At 37.5% G+C, this 18,692-nt stretch overlaps 1 protein-coding gene across 1 annotated transcript in view; it reads left to right on the plus strand.

Moving 5' to 3' along the window:
• The first annotated feature begins 743 nt into the window (after window positions 1–743).
• The window catches only part of LOC140243924 (uncharacterized), a 66,189-nt gene continuing 48,240 nt past the window's right edge, over window positions 744–18,692 (plus strand). Inside the window, exons 1-11 of the mRNA XM_072323598.1 lie at window positions 744–822; window positions 4,634–4,759; window positions 6,347–6,528; window positions 7,436–7,561; window positions 8,318–8,648; window positions 9,162–9,272; window positions 9,783–9,902; window positions 11,841–12,025; window positions 13,529–13,657; window positions 14,116–14,488; window positions 15,436–15,552. Coding sequence (XP_072179699.1) covers window positions 744–822; window positions 4,634–4,759; window positions 6,347–6,528; window positions 7,436–7,561; window positions 8,318–8,648; window positions 9,162–9,272; window positions 9,783–9,902; window positions 11,841–12,025; window positions 13,529–13,657; window positions 14,116–14,488; window positions 15,436–15,552 — 1,879 coding nt within the window. The remainder of the gene's footprint in view (window positions 823–4,633; window positions 4,760–6,346; window positions 6,529–7,435; window positions 7,562–8,317; window positions 8,649–9,161; window positions 9,273–9,782; window positions 9,903–11,840; window positions 12,026–13,528; window positions 13,658–14,115; window positions 14,489–15,435; window positions 15,553–18,692) is intronic.

Here is an 18,692-nt window from a genome sequence, read left to right on the forward strand (position 1 = left end):
TTCAGGGCAAAATCGAATTACGTAAGATGGGTCTCCGATGACCACCTTTACAGTGTGCGAATAGCTTGTATAGAAAATACGCACATTCTCCGGTGTTTTATAGGGGTATCGAGCTGACCACACCAACCAGTGAAAAGACCCATGCATTACATGTCGCGCAGTGTATACTCATGGGTAGCTCCATGGTATACTGAAGCCTGTCACCCCTCCACCAAGTGAATGCCTCCACCTCCCCGATCAAGTCAAGGAGATGACATATGACTACAAATTAATAACAAAGATTGTACAGACAGGTGGGAATCCCTTGCTTGGAGTTAATCTCCACATTAACCCTATAACTGGAACTAAGGAGTGGAAGACGTCCCGGCCCCACGTAATTCGTAGAGAGAGTTGTTCGACGTGTACTGTGTCTTCAAGTTTGAGGTGCATCGTTTCACTCTCATCCGTTTCACCTGTAGCCGGATACGTTCTTGTGAAAATCAGGTTCCGATAAACCGATGATCAGAGACAATTATTGAGAGACATTTTCTGTTTAGGTCGTCCAGAATATCGCTACCTCATTTTAGAAAGCAGCCGTTCAGGACGATTTCCTTCAGCTTCATGAGCGATACGAGACAAGGCTGTTTTCGTTTCATAGTTGTGCCCTTTTGATATCTCGTTCGATATTCCGCCAGATCTCAGCAGAGGACACTGTATGATTATATTTTGGCTGCCGTGGGAGTCCTTCTTTTACCATGTGGATGATGACTCCATTCTTATTCCTGCTGGTGTGGTGGTGCCATGACCTCAACCTTGCTCACGGCCAGACGGGGATGATCGCACGTGAGTATACCGATCATGCTGAGGAAGATTGTGTGTCTTGTTCCAGCCCGTTTCTGCAGAGCCATGATAAATGAGCACTGCTCTCGTTGTATCATTCTAACACTGATTTTTCCTTTTTTTTCAGGATTTTTGTTCAGTTTATTGTTTATTTAACACTCTAAGTAAAAAAAAAAAAAAGATAACAGAAAATAGACAACACCATACAGTGCAACATGCTCACAATGCTCACAAGCTCACAATTATAGCGCAACAATAAGCGTCAATATAAGCTTGACTAATAAAAATGATAGAATTACACGTTACATTTGAATTTGAAAGAGTTTGAAGACAGACAGATCGAGGCTATGCTTTATATAAAAGTCGTGTCTCCACACGATATCTTTCCGATTTTTTGATGGCTTAGCCATAGTTTAGCCAATGGTGTCTGTATCTTGATCATCGATGAATGAAATCATATTACGAGTGGTCCAGAGTTGGACTTGTACAAATCTCATGCAAAACTAATATTGTCATTCTGATGAGAGACGGCGATAGAAAGAGAGAGACGGGGGGGGGGGGGGGGTCTGTTAAGTTTAAGGTTCCCATTTCCTCCTTGAACTGGGTTTTGGTTTCCTATAACCGTTGCTTTATCAAAGCAATTACTTAATGGTTTTTATCACCAAAAGGAATTTGTTTCTTAACACTCCAGGATTTTATTTATGCGAAAGGTTTTTGTTTGTTTGTTTGCTTGTTAACGGTTCTTTGGCTGAGCCTAGGCCCTGAATAACATAATCATATATATGACAATCATCATAACATTTTTTTTTTCAAATACTCAAAACTCTGCTGCCAAATGTAAATAACAATTTCTTTTGCTATCAATATACAGGAAAAGAGTTCCAATTGTATCCCTATTACATAGCGGCATTTTTATTGCTCTGTTTCAACATATTACAGAAGGCGACACTTTTGCTGGGAGTTGAATGAAATAGGGCGTAGCAGTTTTGCATGGACAATTAAGAAATATCAACCCTTTACCATACGTGTTTGTTGAAAAACACGCAAGTGTAGAGGAATGAGATGATAATGATATGTCACACAACAACAAATTTTCTATTGCCATAGTAAAAAACAAACAAACAAACAAACAAACAAACAAAACGAAGTGGAGATTTCAAGATTTTGTGTACCAATTCAAAATTACATGATGTCAAATTGTGTGGAGATAACATCATTAAGCTACTCATTTGCATATTTACATGACTTTTCAAGAAGTGTTTGGTGAAAATAGGAAAAAATAAGTCATTTCAGAACTTCCTGAAAGACATCCTGTAGTAGGTCTGAAGATTGTTGGTTTCTATTGGATTTCTGATGGTGTTTACATCAGATATGTAATGAACTGCTGGACTTCTGGATGGAGTTTTGGTTCCAATAAGAAACCAGTAATAACCAACAAAAGCAACAGAAACCAATAAGAGCTTCTTACTGGATATCCATGGGATTTTGTGGGAGAGACACAAACTTTACAAAAGGCCTTGTTGTTAAGAACGCTTACAGTCATGTGCACGATTTTGTGTGTGTGTGCGTGTGCGTGTGTGTGGTTTAATTCAATTCAAGTCAATTTCACATCTTTAATCTTTGTCTACTGTGATCGTTGGGTATATGGTCGTAGCGTAAGTAAAGAGCCATTGGCCAGGAGCCAGGAAATACTAAAGTATTTTTTTTTTCATATATATTATATATATATATATATATACATATATAATACATGTACTATATTTTTGCAGAGTGTTTAGTCATAAGAAGAGTGACACAAACGATTAATCAGTATATCTTGCTTCATGATAGCCTGTGGTTTTGTAACTCGGGAGAGTTCGATAGTGTGTCACTCTGTTTTAGTGGAGAAACACTCTCCGGATCGCTTTTATGGTTCTGTACGATGCTTACATGCCTCAGTGGTGACGTCATCACATCCCGAAACCAATTTTTTAGATGTTTATGAATTGACAAAGATCAAGACAAAGCTTGAGATGAGTAAGAAATCCAGGAGGGGCGAGGCTTAAATAGATTAACGCTTGCGTTATTGCACCTAATACTGCCTGAATGGTGGCATGCGGAGGATTAGACCAAAACAGTCTGCATAGTTACAATCTCAACTCGCTTCCGAACGACGTGCAAAGTATATGCACACTTGTATAAGTATAAGCACACTTGTCTTGCTAGATACACTAATACGATTTGAGTGGCTTTGATGATAGAGCAAAACTAAACTGTCAAGCAGTGTCAGTTTTACCGAAACTGACAAATTAAAAGTTATGAAACACAAAAAGTGTTAAATTAGGTCATATTCTTTTTTATATTACCAGAACACTAACATTGACTACTTTATGTATCTTGTGTGAAAATGAGATAAAGGTGATGATACTTTGACCTATTATAGTCTCCCTTTTAATATCCTTAGTTGTCCTCAAGAATAAACGATTCAGACTTGAATGTTTTTTCTGACATGAATTCGACAAGAGAAAAAAAGATACGCCTTCGCGATAATTTGTTTTAAAGTACATGTAGAATTGATGACTTTGTTATGATGGCTATAGTAGATTTATAAACTGGATAAATTGACAAAAGACTGTAAATGACTAGTTTGTGTGTACATGAACCAGTGGAAGAATCATGAGATGGTGTTGATATTATGATCTTAGCTATTGTCCGTAACTATATTTGATTGTGCAAAACAGGTTTCATGACAACGTGAACTTTCGAAAACATTCACAGCACCATTTCAAATTCTAGTGGAACATCCATCCTTCTTATTACTTAGCTTTATACTCGTCTTATCCATTGAATATGTATAGTATATATATATATATATATATATATATATATATATATATAATATATATATATATATAATATATATATATATATATATATATATATATATTGTGCGTGTGTGTGTGTGTGTGTGTGTGTGTGTGTGTCTAGACCCATAGGCTATTTCAGTCAACGTATAAATACATGTGCGGATTTAGTAAATTCAGAGCTATATAGTATCACATCAGTGAAGTTTGAGGGAAACGGGACAATCCGCTCAAAAGTCGCTGGGTGAAAAGGCTACAACACTAAACTTGTCACTGCAGGTCAACATAATAAAGAAAATGATAAAGAGATTAAAACATATTCTCTCTCATAATGAGAGAATACTTTCATCTTTCCGAGAGAGAGAAAACAATAATACCCTAAACTTGTGTCAGGAACAATGCTAGGTAGTATTATGTACTTTTCAAACAAACAAACAAACAAACAAACAGTACCAAAACATTATCAAACATGCAGCAGCGTGGTAATTATAATGATAAAATAACTAAATGAGCAAAATGATATAGCTCATATTTAAATATATTTCAAAAGATTAGCATATATTGCAATTGAATATTACAATAATATACAATTCAATGAATTACGTAATCATCTTTTTTGTTGTTGCATGTTTTCAAAATGTAACGGAGATAGAGGACTGAATGTGGATAATAAGGTTGTTCTACAGAATGGGGGAGGGGCACAAACACTTCTCTGTCTTTTGTCTAGGATCATGTTTAGCTGAATAAATTGAAAATTAATTACACATTCGATACAGATACCTGCACGGCACTTTAGTCGTACTGTTGTCGCCGCCTTTTCTATAGCGATAGCAGCACTTGCATGAAACTGAAACTTTACAAATTCACAACTCTCGTACGAATTCTGAGATTAAATTTTCCCTCAGTATCTACATTGATCTATCTCCCTCTCCCCTCCTTCTCTCTCTCTCTCTCCATCTCAAACTCTACAGCTACGTGCGATGCCGGTAGCCAGCTTTGCCCGGTGAGCCAAGCATGCTATGAGGACAACTGGGCATGCGACAATTTCGATGACTGCGGCACAAGTTTTGACGAAATCGGTTGCAAAGAGACACAAGGTATACATACCAGTACTTCCATTGCAAAGGAGAATCCCTTCCTTACACCATTATGTATGTGTGTGTGTATGTGTGTGCGCGTGTCTGTCTGTTTTTGAGGGGATATATTTCTAATCAAATTGTTCTTTGAATTTTCCAGTGCATATTTGTATAACATCCTAAGGGATACTTAGATTGTAAGATATAATGATAATGTATGCCTATACACATGTTGTCTCAGATAGCGAGATATAATACTTATCCTTTACCTTCTCTTTCTGTCTCTTTCTCTCCCTTTCTTAGTCTGCCTGTTTGTCTGTCTGTCTGTCTGTCTGTGTTTGCGTGAAACAGAACTGTGTCCTGAGGTATCTCCCCTGTGAATGATAGCGAAGGAAGAATGGATAGACCTCATCTTATTAAGGATTACCAGCATAGTAGAATCAAAGAGTATAGTACCTCTTCGGTATAGGGTCCTACCTTTATATTGTTTGGCACGTATAGGCTAATCTACTCATGCGCCAAAATTCGATTCTTAGAAGAGACGACTTAATAGTACACAGAAAGGTCATGTTTACCTTGGTAAGACCAGGAAACAAATAAAGTGCCTTTACCTATTTGCTAACCAGTAGCATCACAATAACAATAATGTGTAATGATCCATTCTATTACCCACCGAGCGCCAAAGAGGTACAGGGGAGATGCTCTCAAGTCACCATCAACACTTTGCAGCTTTCCGTTTCAGCTTTTGTCGAGGGTTTTGAGGTATAAGATTGGCATCTTCTACCTTCCTTTCTTTATGCCTCAATTACAGTAAAAATAAAAATGGTTTGATCCTGACTTCGGTGCCGCGTTTATCCTATTAGTAAAACAGTACATGAACCTCCCGATTGTGTATCACGCTGTTGGCATCACGCAGAACAATGCTAAATGTGTAGCGGGTGAAGAGTGTAGAGGCCTGTGTGGTTTCAGAAGTATGCATGCATAACGTATTGTTCAGTCTGAACGTTGATGATTGTGCGTCCTCGGGATGGTTAATATTACATGTATTCACCAATTCATTCTTGGTATTGAAAAAATATTTTAACTTGTTTTCAGGGTGTGAGTACATGAGTATTCATTGTAATTATGTTCAACACGTTTGGATATGATAATGAAAACATGGAATTGTTTCAAGGTGGTTTATTTGTTAGCAAAATGCTTTATATTTTCGGTAAAAAATAAAAGTAAATCATTACATAATCATTCACCAATTTTATCAATTTTTCAAACAAGCGAAAAAGGTAGACGAATAAATGTGTCTGGAAAAAGCTAAAGGTTTGGTATCTAACATTGATTGGAATCGTATTCATGTCATTTAGACGTTTTGTAGCTGCCTGTCAAATCAGTATTATTTGTCTTTTTGTATTATGATATTATGTTACAGTAATCTTTTAACCTGAATGTTTAGATGAAAAAACAATCTTTGTTTAAAAACGAAATAAAACATGAACTTTGATTTTTTTTTTAAAAAAAGCTCCTATCGCGCTTAAGACGTGCCTCACCTTTAACAATACAACTCAATAAGTGGTCTTTTTGTTTTGTTTGTCTTGTTTCCAACTCACCCAATAGGGGATATTACAGCATGCCCAGACGTCATTGAGTATGCGTCAACATTCAAGACTCACTGCCAGCAGGATTCGTCCATTGTGGGAGCTTTCGGTGCCGAGGGGGTGCCGGATGGCGCTGGTGAGGCGCCCACCGGTGTGCTGTACTTCATCGGCTCAACCACCCCAGGATTAGCCATAGAGTCGGTGGGTGCATGTCTATATCAAACGGTTTAATGCCTCTTGGTCTTCATATCAGATCAATGATCTACAATGTACTCCCAGTTCATCTAACACCACTAAGGCCATAAACTCACTGGGTCTACTATCAATTTCGTCTAGTGCCCGTTTGGTCTACCTCTCGCTTGCTCAAGTGTCCATTTTGGCATTTATTTTGTCTATAAATTGTGGGTACTAGACGAGATAGGCAGAGCTAATCTGGAAGTAGATCAACTGGTGATGAGGCTATGTGGCAATTGGACTAGATGGTCATTAGATGAACTGGTTGTAGACGAAACAGGATTAGACCATGTGAGTTGAGACTAAATGGCTATAAGACGAAGTGGGAGTAGACCAAGTGATAGATCACAAATCGAACTTCCGAAAAGAAAACGGAAAATAAACTAATGGATTTTAGTGTGATATCCAGAGCCAGTCGGGGAAAATGTTGAAATCCTTGGAATTTGAATATGAAATGAATTTCGTTACGGAGTAAACATTCTGGAGTATTAGAAGGACATTTTGTTGCTTTGTTTTGCAAAATACTACACTATTAGTATGATCAGTTAGTTGTAAACTTAGAAAATTTTCGTGGTAAGTTGCCGTGCATATCATTTCAGAAAATGTGAAATCTAATTTTGGAAAAGGCCTACAACGAATGCTTTGAGTGAAACATAACAAAATAGGGTTTTTTTGATAAATGAAACGCTACATAATTACACTGAATATCAATTTAGTCGAACCTCTTATATCATTACTTCATGTTCACTCACTATTGTCTATACTTTCGTCACCCTTGAATTGTAATTTATGATGTTATTCTGTGTGCTCACTTTGAGAAATGAAAATGAATTTTCCTTTCGGGGAAATCATGTTCCTGTTTCTGACTGTGTAGATACTTTTCCAACCACTCTGGCTCCCATTCTCTGGAACCAGCTACGTGATGTTTAACTTCACGTTTGGACCGCAGAGCTCGCCACAACTGGAGCCAGTGATCCTCACACGGACTGTTAACCCAGCGGTGAGTTTCAGGTGTTCGGTATTACTAATTCCAATATTAGTTACGTTCAGACGACAAACTTTAACCTCGAGGTTAGGAAACCTCGAGGTTAAACTCCTGCCCCTTTGAGATCGTTGATTTTTGTGTCCACACGGTGCTTAACTACGAGTGGGGAACCCCGCGGGTTGTGGTTAGACCGAGCGCTTACCCTGAGATATCTCGTGGCCCTTAACATCGAGCTAATCTCGAAGTTAGCTAACTATGAGTGCGTCTACACGGTCCCTAACTACGAGCTTAACCTCGAGGTTAAGGCTTGTCAACTCTGGTTTCTGCTTGCTGATAACTATAGAGCATTCAGAGATGATTTGAGGTTCGCATTCTTCTCGGCGTGTGTATCTTTGGTTACGAAACTTTGCCTTCTTTGCCCTACTTGCAAGCTGCTTCCCTATACGCTGATAGGACAATATTTTCATTATTATCATTTTCTCATTTCTTTGAAAGCAAGCAAGGAAAATGGATGAATATATGCAAGTAAAATGTAAAAGTTTTGTATCAGGTAAGATGGAATTTTATTTGGAATTAATGCAGTAACCTGTTGTAGATGTCTGTTATCCATAATGTATATCGTGTAGAGTAACATTTATTTATTTATACCTAAATATCAACATAACTTGTGGGTGATATTTTCTTTTCGGTAAAAAAAAAAGAAGAAGGTTGGGCTGACCTGGTACCATTATTATCATCATGATCATTAGTGTTGTCGTCGTCTTTCTACAGACTGAGGAAGGGCCGATAGAGTGGCAGCTCCGAACGCCATTGTTGCTCGAGGGCAGCCAGGTCGACCGCGTGGAAGTCGCCGTTTCCTACGTGGGTAACGCCGAACCCACCGTGGAGACACCGTACCGGCCCGCCACCAATCTCAGTCTTGTGAACGTCGTCTTGCGTTACGGCAGGTACAGACCGAATTGCGGCGAGGGTCTGTTCGACCCTTGTCTCATCAACGCCAGGGAATACGCCGCGGCAGTCCGCAACGCCACTCTGCTGGGCGCCACCTGTGAGCCGCGAGAACGCGTGAACATAGCATACGACTTGTACAGTCGATGTTTCGGTGAGCTGAATCAATTTTGTTCTCGGGAAGACGTGTGAAAAAAAAAAAGGATAGAGGAAGATAGAAAGAAAATAAAAAACTGTGGCGAGATGGCATATCACGACCGCATTTGGTGTATAACGAAGACTGGAAATGATATTAAACATACTGTTTTCAAGTTGTTGTCTTTTTTGTTTGTTTTTTAACTTCAAATTGCGCCATTTGAATTTCTTAACACATTATTTATTTTGTTTGTCTTCCAATCTCAATAGCCTGGATAGAAAAGAAAGAGATCATTGCTTCTTACTCCATTGTCACAAACTATCTGCAGGAAGTGGAATACAATGGTACTGATGGAACCAGGCATTCAACTTTTTCCTTTTTTTTTCACAAACAGATGATAAGTTAAATGGAATAAGCAAAAACCTATAAGAAAATAATGAATGTCTGATTTACATGTAACGTACAACGTCTTCTAATCATTGCATAAAGGTCACTGTGATTTGTGCCCATCTCTACGTTCTTCATTCCCAGATCCACCCTTGCCCGTTCAGCCCAAAGACACAGCTCAAGTGACTCCTTCTCCCAGTTCCACACGAGGTGTTTTAACCACAATGGCCACTACGCCCTCACCGACAAGCGCATGTTCGTATCAACCTTCCCACTAAACACCCATGTTCATTATAAAAAAAAAAAAGAAGAAAAAAATGGCTCACCCCCACTCCCCCTCTCCAATTGTATGTTTTCTAGTGCACGTTTCTCGTGGTGATACGACACTTGTTCCTGCGACAGTTGATCCGGTTTATTTTCTTATAATATGTTATACGGTTACTGTTATGATAGGGTTTTAGGTTTTGTTTGATTTGAGGATTATGGTTTAGGGTTTGACTATAGTCTGTGGTTAGGTTCTCTGTTTGGCTTAGTGTGCTGATATTTCATGAGAGCAAAATTGTCGCAGGAACAAATGTTATGGAACCTTTTCTCATAATGTTTCTAATGTATGTTTTCATTAATGGAGAAGAGACAGACAGTGATAGGGGGAGACTTATATAAAACGCTGGAGATTTAGTGATTCTACCCACTATATAACATTTGGAGCATTTCTGTCCTTCCTGCAGGGGTAAAATGTTATGTGATTATGTTTTTTCCTTGCAGCGCCCTGTGGAGGTAGCCTTGTTTGCCCTGTCAGCAAGGCGTGCTATTCCCCAGAAGAAGTATGTGACTACTATAATGACTGCGGTACGTCCTTCGACGAGAACTCATGTCCCCGCACAGGTAAAGTACGTCTCAGTTATTATTGTGTTTCTGTGTGTCTGTTGATGATAAAGTGTGTTGTTACTGTGGAGGATACTTACATTTTGTACAGCTGTTTCTGTTGTTGTTTTTTCCCTGAACAACTATATTCCAAGACATATACATAAACAACGTATGTCCCGTTACATAAGCAAGAGCGAAGAATATGCTCCTATACAGTATAGCCACTAATAAAAGCACTCGTGTACCTACGTCTCTGCGAACTTTTCTTTTTGCATCGCATCATATTATTTATGTGTGAATATTTCCTCATGAAGCATCTGCTTATTATTATCTCCTGACATTTCTATTACATATATATTTTTTGTCTCTTCAACTGCATTTGCGTGAAATCTTAATATCATATTGTATCTGCAATTTGCAACGTATGATAATGTTACAACTTTAAATTAATCACTGACCTGTTTCCAAATATTTTCACTGTTAGATTCAAGTATTACATGATAACTTTGTTCAATTGACTTTGTATCAATACATAGATATGATAATAGTTAAAAAAAGGTTATAAACTTGTAACGCATGGGGTCGCCCTTCAAGTGATGTGTGTCTAGCTTTTAGTTGAATTCTACAATTGCTAAATAACGATGGTAAAGATAATGTCTTGTGGCGTAATCGACTTGACTCTTCTCGAGCATTTGTTGTCTGTTGATATTTCACAAAATTGAAGGTGAGACCCTGTGTGTGTTTCTTTTTTTTTATTACAGCACACCTAAGTATCATTAGGCCACTAGTTTACACTCTCTTCCTCTCTTCATATTTCATTGTCAAAAAAAAAATCTAAGCACTTCTGCTAAGAAATGCTTCATTTCATTGTTTTCATTTATCATTTCATTTCCAAAGTAATATTGCAAGAAGACTTTAAATACACGTAGTACCAAAAATCACTGCATGACATGCAAATAATCAGGGAAATGCTGCAACACGAAATGCAGCAAGTGTTTTCTCTTTCATGACAAATTCAAAATCAAAATCGATTGAAAATGGAGGGGACTGCTAAAAAGCAGAGTTTGTAATTTGCAGTCTCCTTATAAACAATACAGCTACAGTATAGTAACTGCTGAACGAACGAAACTAGAGGCAAAATACCATAAGAAAGGAAAGGAATGGCCATTTATAGAGAAATCAAACAAAAAAAAAACCAACATGGCAGCTCTCTTGTGAGAAAGAAGAAAAACAGGAAAAAGGGCGGTTATAGAGTGGAAGGAATACCAGAAAGAGACTGAAGAGGTCAAAGAAAAGGGGCGAATTAAGGAAGAGGAATTATAGAGGGTTAAAACCAACGCAGGCAAGGAGACCTTTAACCCTCCCCATCAGCTCCTCCCGTGCGGCTGAATATGATTTTAGCATGCTACACATTGACATATTAAGATATATTAAATGGGTTAGTCAAATACCGGTTAGTGATTGGTTAAACACAGTCACGTGATGGAGGCACATTCGTTATGTTCGCCCATGGGCGAACATTCTTTGTAATGTTCTCCCATGGCAAAAACAGTTTCACGTAATTATGACCGAAGGCCTAGGACCGCGCGCGCATATTCAGTGAATTTGGCAAGCGATCGAGTGCGTTGTGCTGGTGGTTGACGTTGACGTGTTTTACGTATTTGACTAACCCATTTAATATAACAGATAATATAACAGATGATGACTTTTGTTGTCGGGAACATGCACCAAACGTTCCACCCTCAGGGTTTGAAATGCTATTTCGGGAGGTTATAAGTACCTCGACTTCGTCTCGGGACTTATCAACCTCTCTCAATAGCATTTCAAACCCTTCGGATGGAACATTCGGTGTGTTCTCTCCCCCGCCAGTCATTATCTATATAATGTTTAACTTGTCTTGCAAATACTCATATCATGGCATCATGCCACCATTTGTTCTTGCACGCTCAAAAGCAGACGAGGAAACGAGAATATGTGAGAATCTCCAGGCCAGAGCAACGGAAGTGAACGATGCCTGTATCGTGGGCACGAGGACTCAGCAAGCCACAGATTACGGGGAGTATTCTGGAGCGGATTTCATTATTGATGGCAAGACGGCAGTTCTACCACCCGATTCTGTCTCAAATTGGCTGATTCAATCGGTATACATACATTCATTCATACATACATTCATACATACATACATACATACAATGCATGTGTAGGCCTACATTGTTTCGTACTCTATTCACCCGTAAAGGACAACATCTACAGGGCTCTATATTTACTTTTTTTCTCTCCAGAAGATACCCTTTGTGAAACTTGGTTGCCCGACATCAGGAGTTATTTGAAGTGACCCCTAGCCATGGGCTACCACTCATGTCAAGCCCTATATTGATTATCATAATTGTCATTGTTATTGTCATTATTGTTAGCGGATTATTTTCCCATAACAGGCGTGAGGTTTGTCATAAGTTTGTAAATATAGGAGACAATCTGACTGGAGTTAGATATTCAGGTGCGTCATCAAAGCAATGATCATCATATGACATGGATTGGTAATCTATTAGAAATCGGGGCCTGCACTGGTGGAAAGAACACAGTGACCCACAGTGAGAAACAATAATGATGTAAACACAATGTGAACACACTGCGAACGCAGTGTGCAATCTCTTCACACTGTTCAAATGGAGCGTTTTTAACATTGTGAACACATTGGGAATCATTATATCACAGAGCATGCAAGTCATTAATTCACCCCTTTTGGAAAGAATACACTGTCCTAACAGTGAAAATACAATTTGAACACAGTGTGAAATCTCTTCATACTGATACATTCGAGCGTTTTAACAATGTGAACACAATGTCTGTCATCAATTCACAGTGTGAAACAAAGCATAACTATGTGAACACTATGTGAAAACCACACCACAGTGTGAAACGACCTTTACACTGATTCGAGCGTTTTTACATAGTCGAACACACTGTCGGAAACAGTGTTCTTTCCAGTAGGGACAGTGTGAAACGAAACATTGATAAGCGAACTTTCTGTGAAAAACGATACTCATAATAAGAGTGAGTGAGAAATCATATTACACTGTCATATTCGACCGTTTTCACGATAGTTTGCACAAAACATTGTGAACACATTACGAGACACTTTGATCTTTCCAGCAGGGTAACCTCTGTAAGTGCTTCAAGCAGCTAGAAAAATAAAGGAATGATATTACAAACGTTATGTTGTTCATGTCGATATTGCTGAAGTGTTTTTTTTTAAAGTGTACACATATAGATGTGCCAATTATAAGCCATATCATATTGCTTGTTCTATTATACCACTGCAGAAACGAGTGTTGATCCGGAAGTACGCGTCAATAATGACCCACCAGTATTTGTGATTATCTGTTTATATCATTGCCTCTTTATAATCAAAATAACGTGTAAGACTAACTCGATCACAAGCGGCATCTTCATTCCAGATAGATGATTTCTTAGATTGTTACTAGTAGCCTATAACAAGCGACAATAGAGTAGCCCGCGGCATATACATGCAATATACATGTACAGCTTCCGGGTTATGAAAAAAGAGTTACGTGTTTTGTGATTCTATGTAATGACAATTCAGCTAAATTCATAATTTTTTTCCTTTGCGTTCATGTTGCCAGGTTACGGTGGACCCCACATATTTCCCCTATGACATCAACTTCTTTGCCTTGGTCAGCATCAACGCAAGTTCTGAGGCCTGGGTTGGGACTCAATATAACGTCAACGTGTCAATGGCAGATCTGGAAAACGTGAGAAAACATATTGCCAAGGGATTAAAGTCCACCAGACATCCGTCTGTTGGACATTACAGTTGCAGGCAAATGAAAAAATCCCTGTCCATCTCTACAGTATGTCTCCCTCCCCCCCCCCCCCCAAAAAAAAAAAAAAAAAAAAAAATATATATATATATATATATATATATATATATATATTTTATATATATATATATATATATATACATAGTGCCTTTCATGAAGAGAATTGTTATTCAAAAACAAAATAGTGTGGTACGAAAGCTTATTTGACTTTTTATGCGATTGAGATTGGAAATAGACGACATTAGGTCTTTACATAATTTGCGATGAAGGCCATTTTTAGAAGTGCATCCCAACATGGAAAACCTTTTCGTTGTTGCTGTTTTCTTCTTTATGCTTTTATTATGTCCATCTCACACGGTACGCTGTGTGTATTTATTGATCTATTTCAGAGGACAAGTGAAGAGTCGATCGTATCTGCAATAGTTCGTGAACTGCGGACACCTCTCAAGCTGAATCTTACCAACCAGGATGCCGTGCGTTTGTCTATTCTCCACGCCGGTCGTCCTCCGAGCTCCCGCTACCCGTACACCGCTCCCGAGACGATCTCCTATCGAGGGATACAGCTCACGTTCGTTCGCTACTCCGATGCTTGCGGCTACAGGACATCGGAGGAGCTAAGCGGATCGCCGAGTTACGACAACGCGTGCCTACGCGCCTTCTGGACGTTCATGGAAAGCAGTGAGGAGGCTGCAAGTCGGCGACTGACCTGCATGCCCCCAGAACGGTTGGCCTTCTTGTCAAATCTTTATCCCAGCTGCTTCGGTAGGTTTTTACTCATTCCCATTCGCTCCCTTTCTTGAAGGTTCCGTGCAATACCAAAGTATATTGATCTCTATTGATTGATGCCCTTTTGGTCGGTCTATCATTCAAATCATGAATAGTGAACGTAAAAATAGGGAAAAAAAACAAGACTCCAACTTTTTGACCAGTTATACATCAACTGTTTGTCATTTTAAATAAAGTGAACAAAACCAAATACTTTTGTCATTCATTCTTACACTAAAGCAAGATTTCACTCATTGAATAATTATGAATAATTATGTTAATGAAAACATTTTTGTGTGTACTATGGAGTCGGGCTGGTCATAATCAACTGCTTTCTTAGGTCCCTGGCAAACAACTTTTGGTTGGGCGCAGCCATTTGTCTGCATTTGTCTGCGTTATTATGTACCCTTCCACGCATGATAGAAATAAAGATATAAATAGTTTTCGGTATGATATCCACCGGATAATAATACAGCATTGTATATCTATTGTGCATTGATGGTAGAAAACGTTATAACTATATCATATTCATTCATCGTATTTTTGCTAGTAAGGAGTTACTTGAATATTTGAAAAAAATAAAAAAAAAAACAGACATTTGTTTAAATTGTCTGCACCAAAGAAATGGCTTGATATTGTGTTAAAGTAATAATTATGGATTTCATCCATCCTCTGTATAATTATGTTTCTTCGAGAAATTTTTAATAAATTCTATCATTTGAAAAAAAAAAAGTTATACATCAACACTGGATGATATACGCTTGTAGATGAGGTTTCTTTGTGAATAACAATGCATAAAGCCTCTTGTTATTTTTGACATATTATTTTGCATCGATATATCCATACTTACTTTGTCTAATAGGCCTACTTCGTGAATAAAATTGTGTCATTTGTCAGAAACAAATAGAAACCCGATTCCTCCCCCTTTTTTCCCTGTTATATAGCACATCCGAGCACCGTGTTAATTTCCTCGAACCAAACGGCGGTTCCGGGTACAGTGGTCAACCTGATATGTGCCGCGGAAGGCAGACCCATACCATCGGTGGTCTGGTACTTGGACGGTTTGTATGGTGCACGCAATGTGACGATAAGTAGGTCCGGTACGACGGAAGTGGCCGTTTTATCGTATAGAATGGTTAGCGGCACGAGTGTTGTGTAAGTATGCATCACCACAAGCACAAGAATATGACTTGCTATACAGAAATATAATACATTGTAGTTTTATACATACAGACAGTATACTACACGTACAAACATGCAAAGTTTGATACTACTTTTTTCTTTCCTTTTTTGATGACCTGGCTTATGTCGAGCCTCGATTATTTACATAACAATAACCGCAAGCTCTTAATCAAAGAAAGTATGGTAATGATAATAATAATAATAATTATAATTGTTATTATTATTATTATTATTATTATTATTAAATATCATATTATTATTATTATTATTATTATTATCATTATTATTATTAAATATATTATTATTATTATTATTATTATTATTACAATAATGATAATAATGATGACATCGAAAAAAAGATTATTATTATCATTATTATTATTATTATTATCACTATCATTATTATTATTATCATCATCTCATCATTAGTATTAGTATTAGTATTAGTATTCAATTTGTATAGTAGTAATAGTACTGTAGTAGTAGTAGTAGTGTTCCTTTCACTCATTTCATTTCATATTTCAATTATCATTTATTGTCCATATCATGGATATTTGTATTGTTCACATGCTTTTGAAAATATATACAATACAATTCCATAACGAACATTCAAATTACATTATAAGATATTGAGGGTACAATATAGAGCAGAGAGGCAAGATATGGTCTAGGGTTCCATTAAGTAATTATTTCACTGTTGCCCTCAGGCATGTGAGCCCTCACGCGATACGTTCCCTTGTACACAATGAACATAATGTAAATAACAGATTAATCAAAACAGACCGATAGTAAAAATATGTTGAAATACATGAAATGAATGAAATATTACCCGAAAATATCTAATATTTACTGCAATACCTTACTCAAATCATCCCTTCAGTCCATTAAAAGAAAGCAAAGAAAAATCAATAATTGAAAATCATACGTCCGCTCGCTGTCTTAATGAGAGATAAGGTGACAACAAAAACCGAACAAGTGATATCACAATTCTGTTATTAGATTTACGAGTTCGATTGCAACATGAGGTAAACGTCATTTCAAACATAAAGGTCAGTCAAACATCAGAACGAAATCATCAGAACAAAAAAAAAAAAAGAAGAAGAAATTCCTCTTATTTTCATTTTATTTGATTAGATTTTCAGCAGTTTAATCACGACTATCTCAAATTGACAAGAACGGAGAACAAAACGTACGTCTGCGCGTTTTGTTCGATCTCGCAGAAACAACTGCACATTATTTTGTTTTGGGAATGCGATGTTACCCAAAGGTTTATTGCTCAAATACAGGAAATTATGTTACAGGATCAAACTCAAATTACTAGAGGTGCTTTTATACTTGGTTCTACAGAAAACCCAAAGTGCTACAACGTGGTTTATTTGTATGCAAAATACTTTATATTTCCTGTAAAAAATAAAAAGAAATCGTTACATTTTATCCAATTTTGCCTATCTTTAAAGCAAGCAAAAAAACCTAAAGGTTTTGTATGTAATATCAACTGGAATCGTATTGGTATCATTCAATCGTGTTGTAGCTGTCTGTTAATTTTGTATTACTTGTCTTTATGTATTGTATGTGACCTTTATTTTGTACCTGAATGTTTAGGTGAATAAAATTTCTTTGTGTAAAATTAAAGAAAGAATTAAGTTAATTTTGGAGAATACACTCGAGTAGTTTTATTTAGACACAGGAATGACATCGGATCAACCCAGGCCACATGGTAAACATTGCTTTATCAGAAGGCCTTGCCTTTGCTAATACTGCAGTGTCCCTGTCGCGGGTTTCCAAAGAAATGCAAAGACTAAAATATTGAAACAAATCTCCACAAATACAGCCAATTCTTTATTCCACTGGAAATCTGCCTGCATCAGAAAAAGAAAAGAACATTCATCTTTTATCGACAGTACCGCACAAAGCGTAAAACGCAAGGCGTGGACTGCATTCTCAAATTTCGTGCGTTATATCGTAAAATGGAACGTTTTTCACTCTCATGGTGGTGGTGGGGGGGGGGGGGTGGGTTCATTATAAAAACAATGTATTATTAAAAAAAAAACAAAGAGGACAGAAAGAGGAATGAGATGAGGGTTCGCTGCATAGAAATGCATTTCTTTCTTGTTTTTTTTTAATATGTGCGTTCTTTTTTATTTTTTATTTTAGATCTGAATGCAGGGCATCAAGTTTCTTGTCGACTGTGTCCCAAAGGGTTTCAGTAACTGCGATAGGTGAGTAATAATACTCAAAATGGTCCTGAACAGAAACAAAGTAAAAACAAAAACAAAAACAAAAACAAAACAAACCCACACACTGTGTTTAATTAAAACAAGACATATTGCGCTGGTATTCAGTCAAATGTCGTCTTTCTGAACAAATTAGAACCAGCTCCTATCCGAAAAGCCGGCCAGATATTTGATTTACGAAGTAAAACATAATGATCCTAATAAAAGATGGGTCCCATCTTTTGTTAGCATTTCTTTTTAATTATCTCAGCCATTTCAAAACCGGTTTCCATCAAATAAACTTTGATCCCTCTTATAACTGTATGCTCTTAGTCTTTAATATGTCATAACTGGTTTCTAAAAGTATGAAACCTGAAGCCTAATCTCAACCAACAATATACACTTTACTATCCCTTTAAAGTACATACATGTAGTAGAAAGGGGGAAATATTATTTCTGTATTTTATGGGTGAAACTTACAATACAGGTTTTCCACACAACCCTGCTTGTCACGTTATTAAAGAAGCGTGAAATAAACACTAATTTAATGCAGTTTTTCTCCGCTACATACTGATGAAAAACAGAGTTTGAGTGGACATTGTTCTTCAATTGTCAATAACATGCGTCCTTGTTTTTAGTTCACTATGCCTTAAGCCCCTGTCACACTTTGCCGGATAGGTCCACCGTGAAAGAAGCGAGTGAGATTTTGCTCATCCGTCGTTCAAATCGTCAATCCGGTGGACAAAGTGTAAATTTTTCCGTTTTAGAAGAGCGTACATACACGGTCTAGCGGGAGAACAAAACGC

Source organism: Diadema setosum, chromosome 2, assembly GCF_964275005.1.
Source record: "Diadema setosum chromosome 2, eeDiaSeto1, whole genome shotgun sequence".
Lineage (NCBI taxonomy): Eukaryota > Metazoa > Echinodermata > Echinoidea > Diadematoida > Diadematidae > Diadema > Diadema setosum.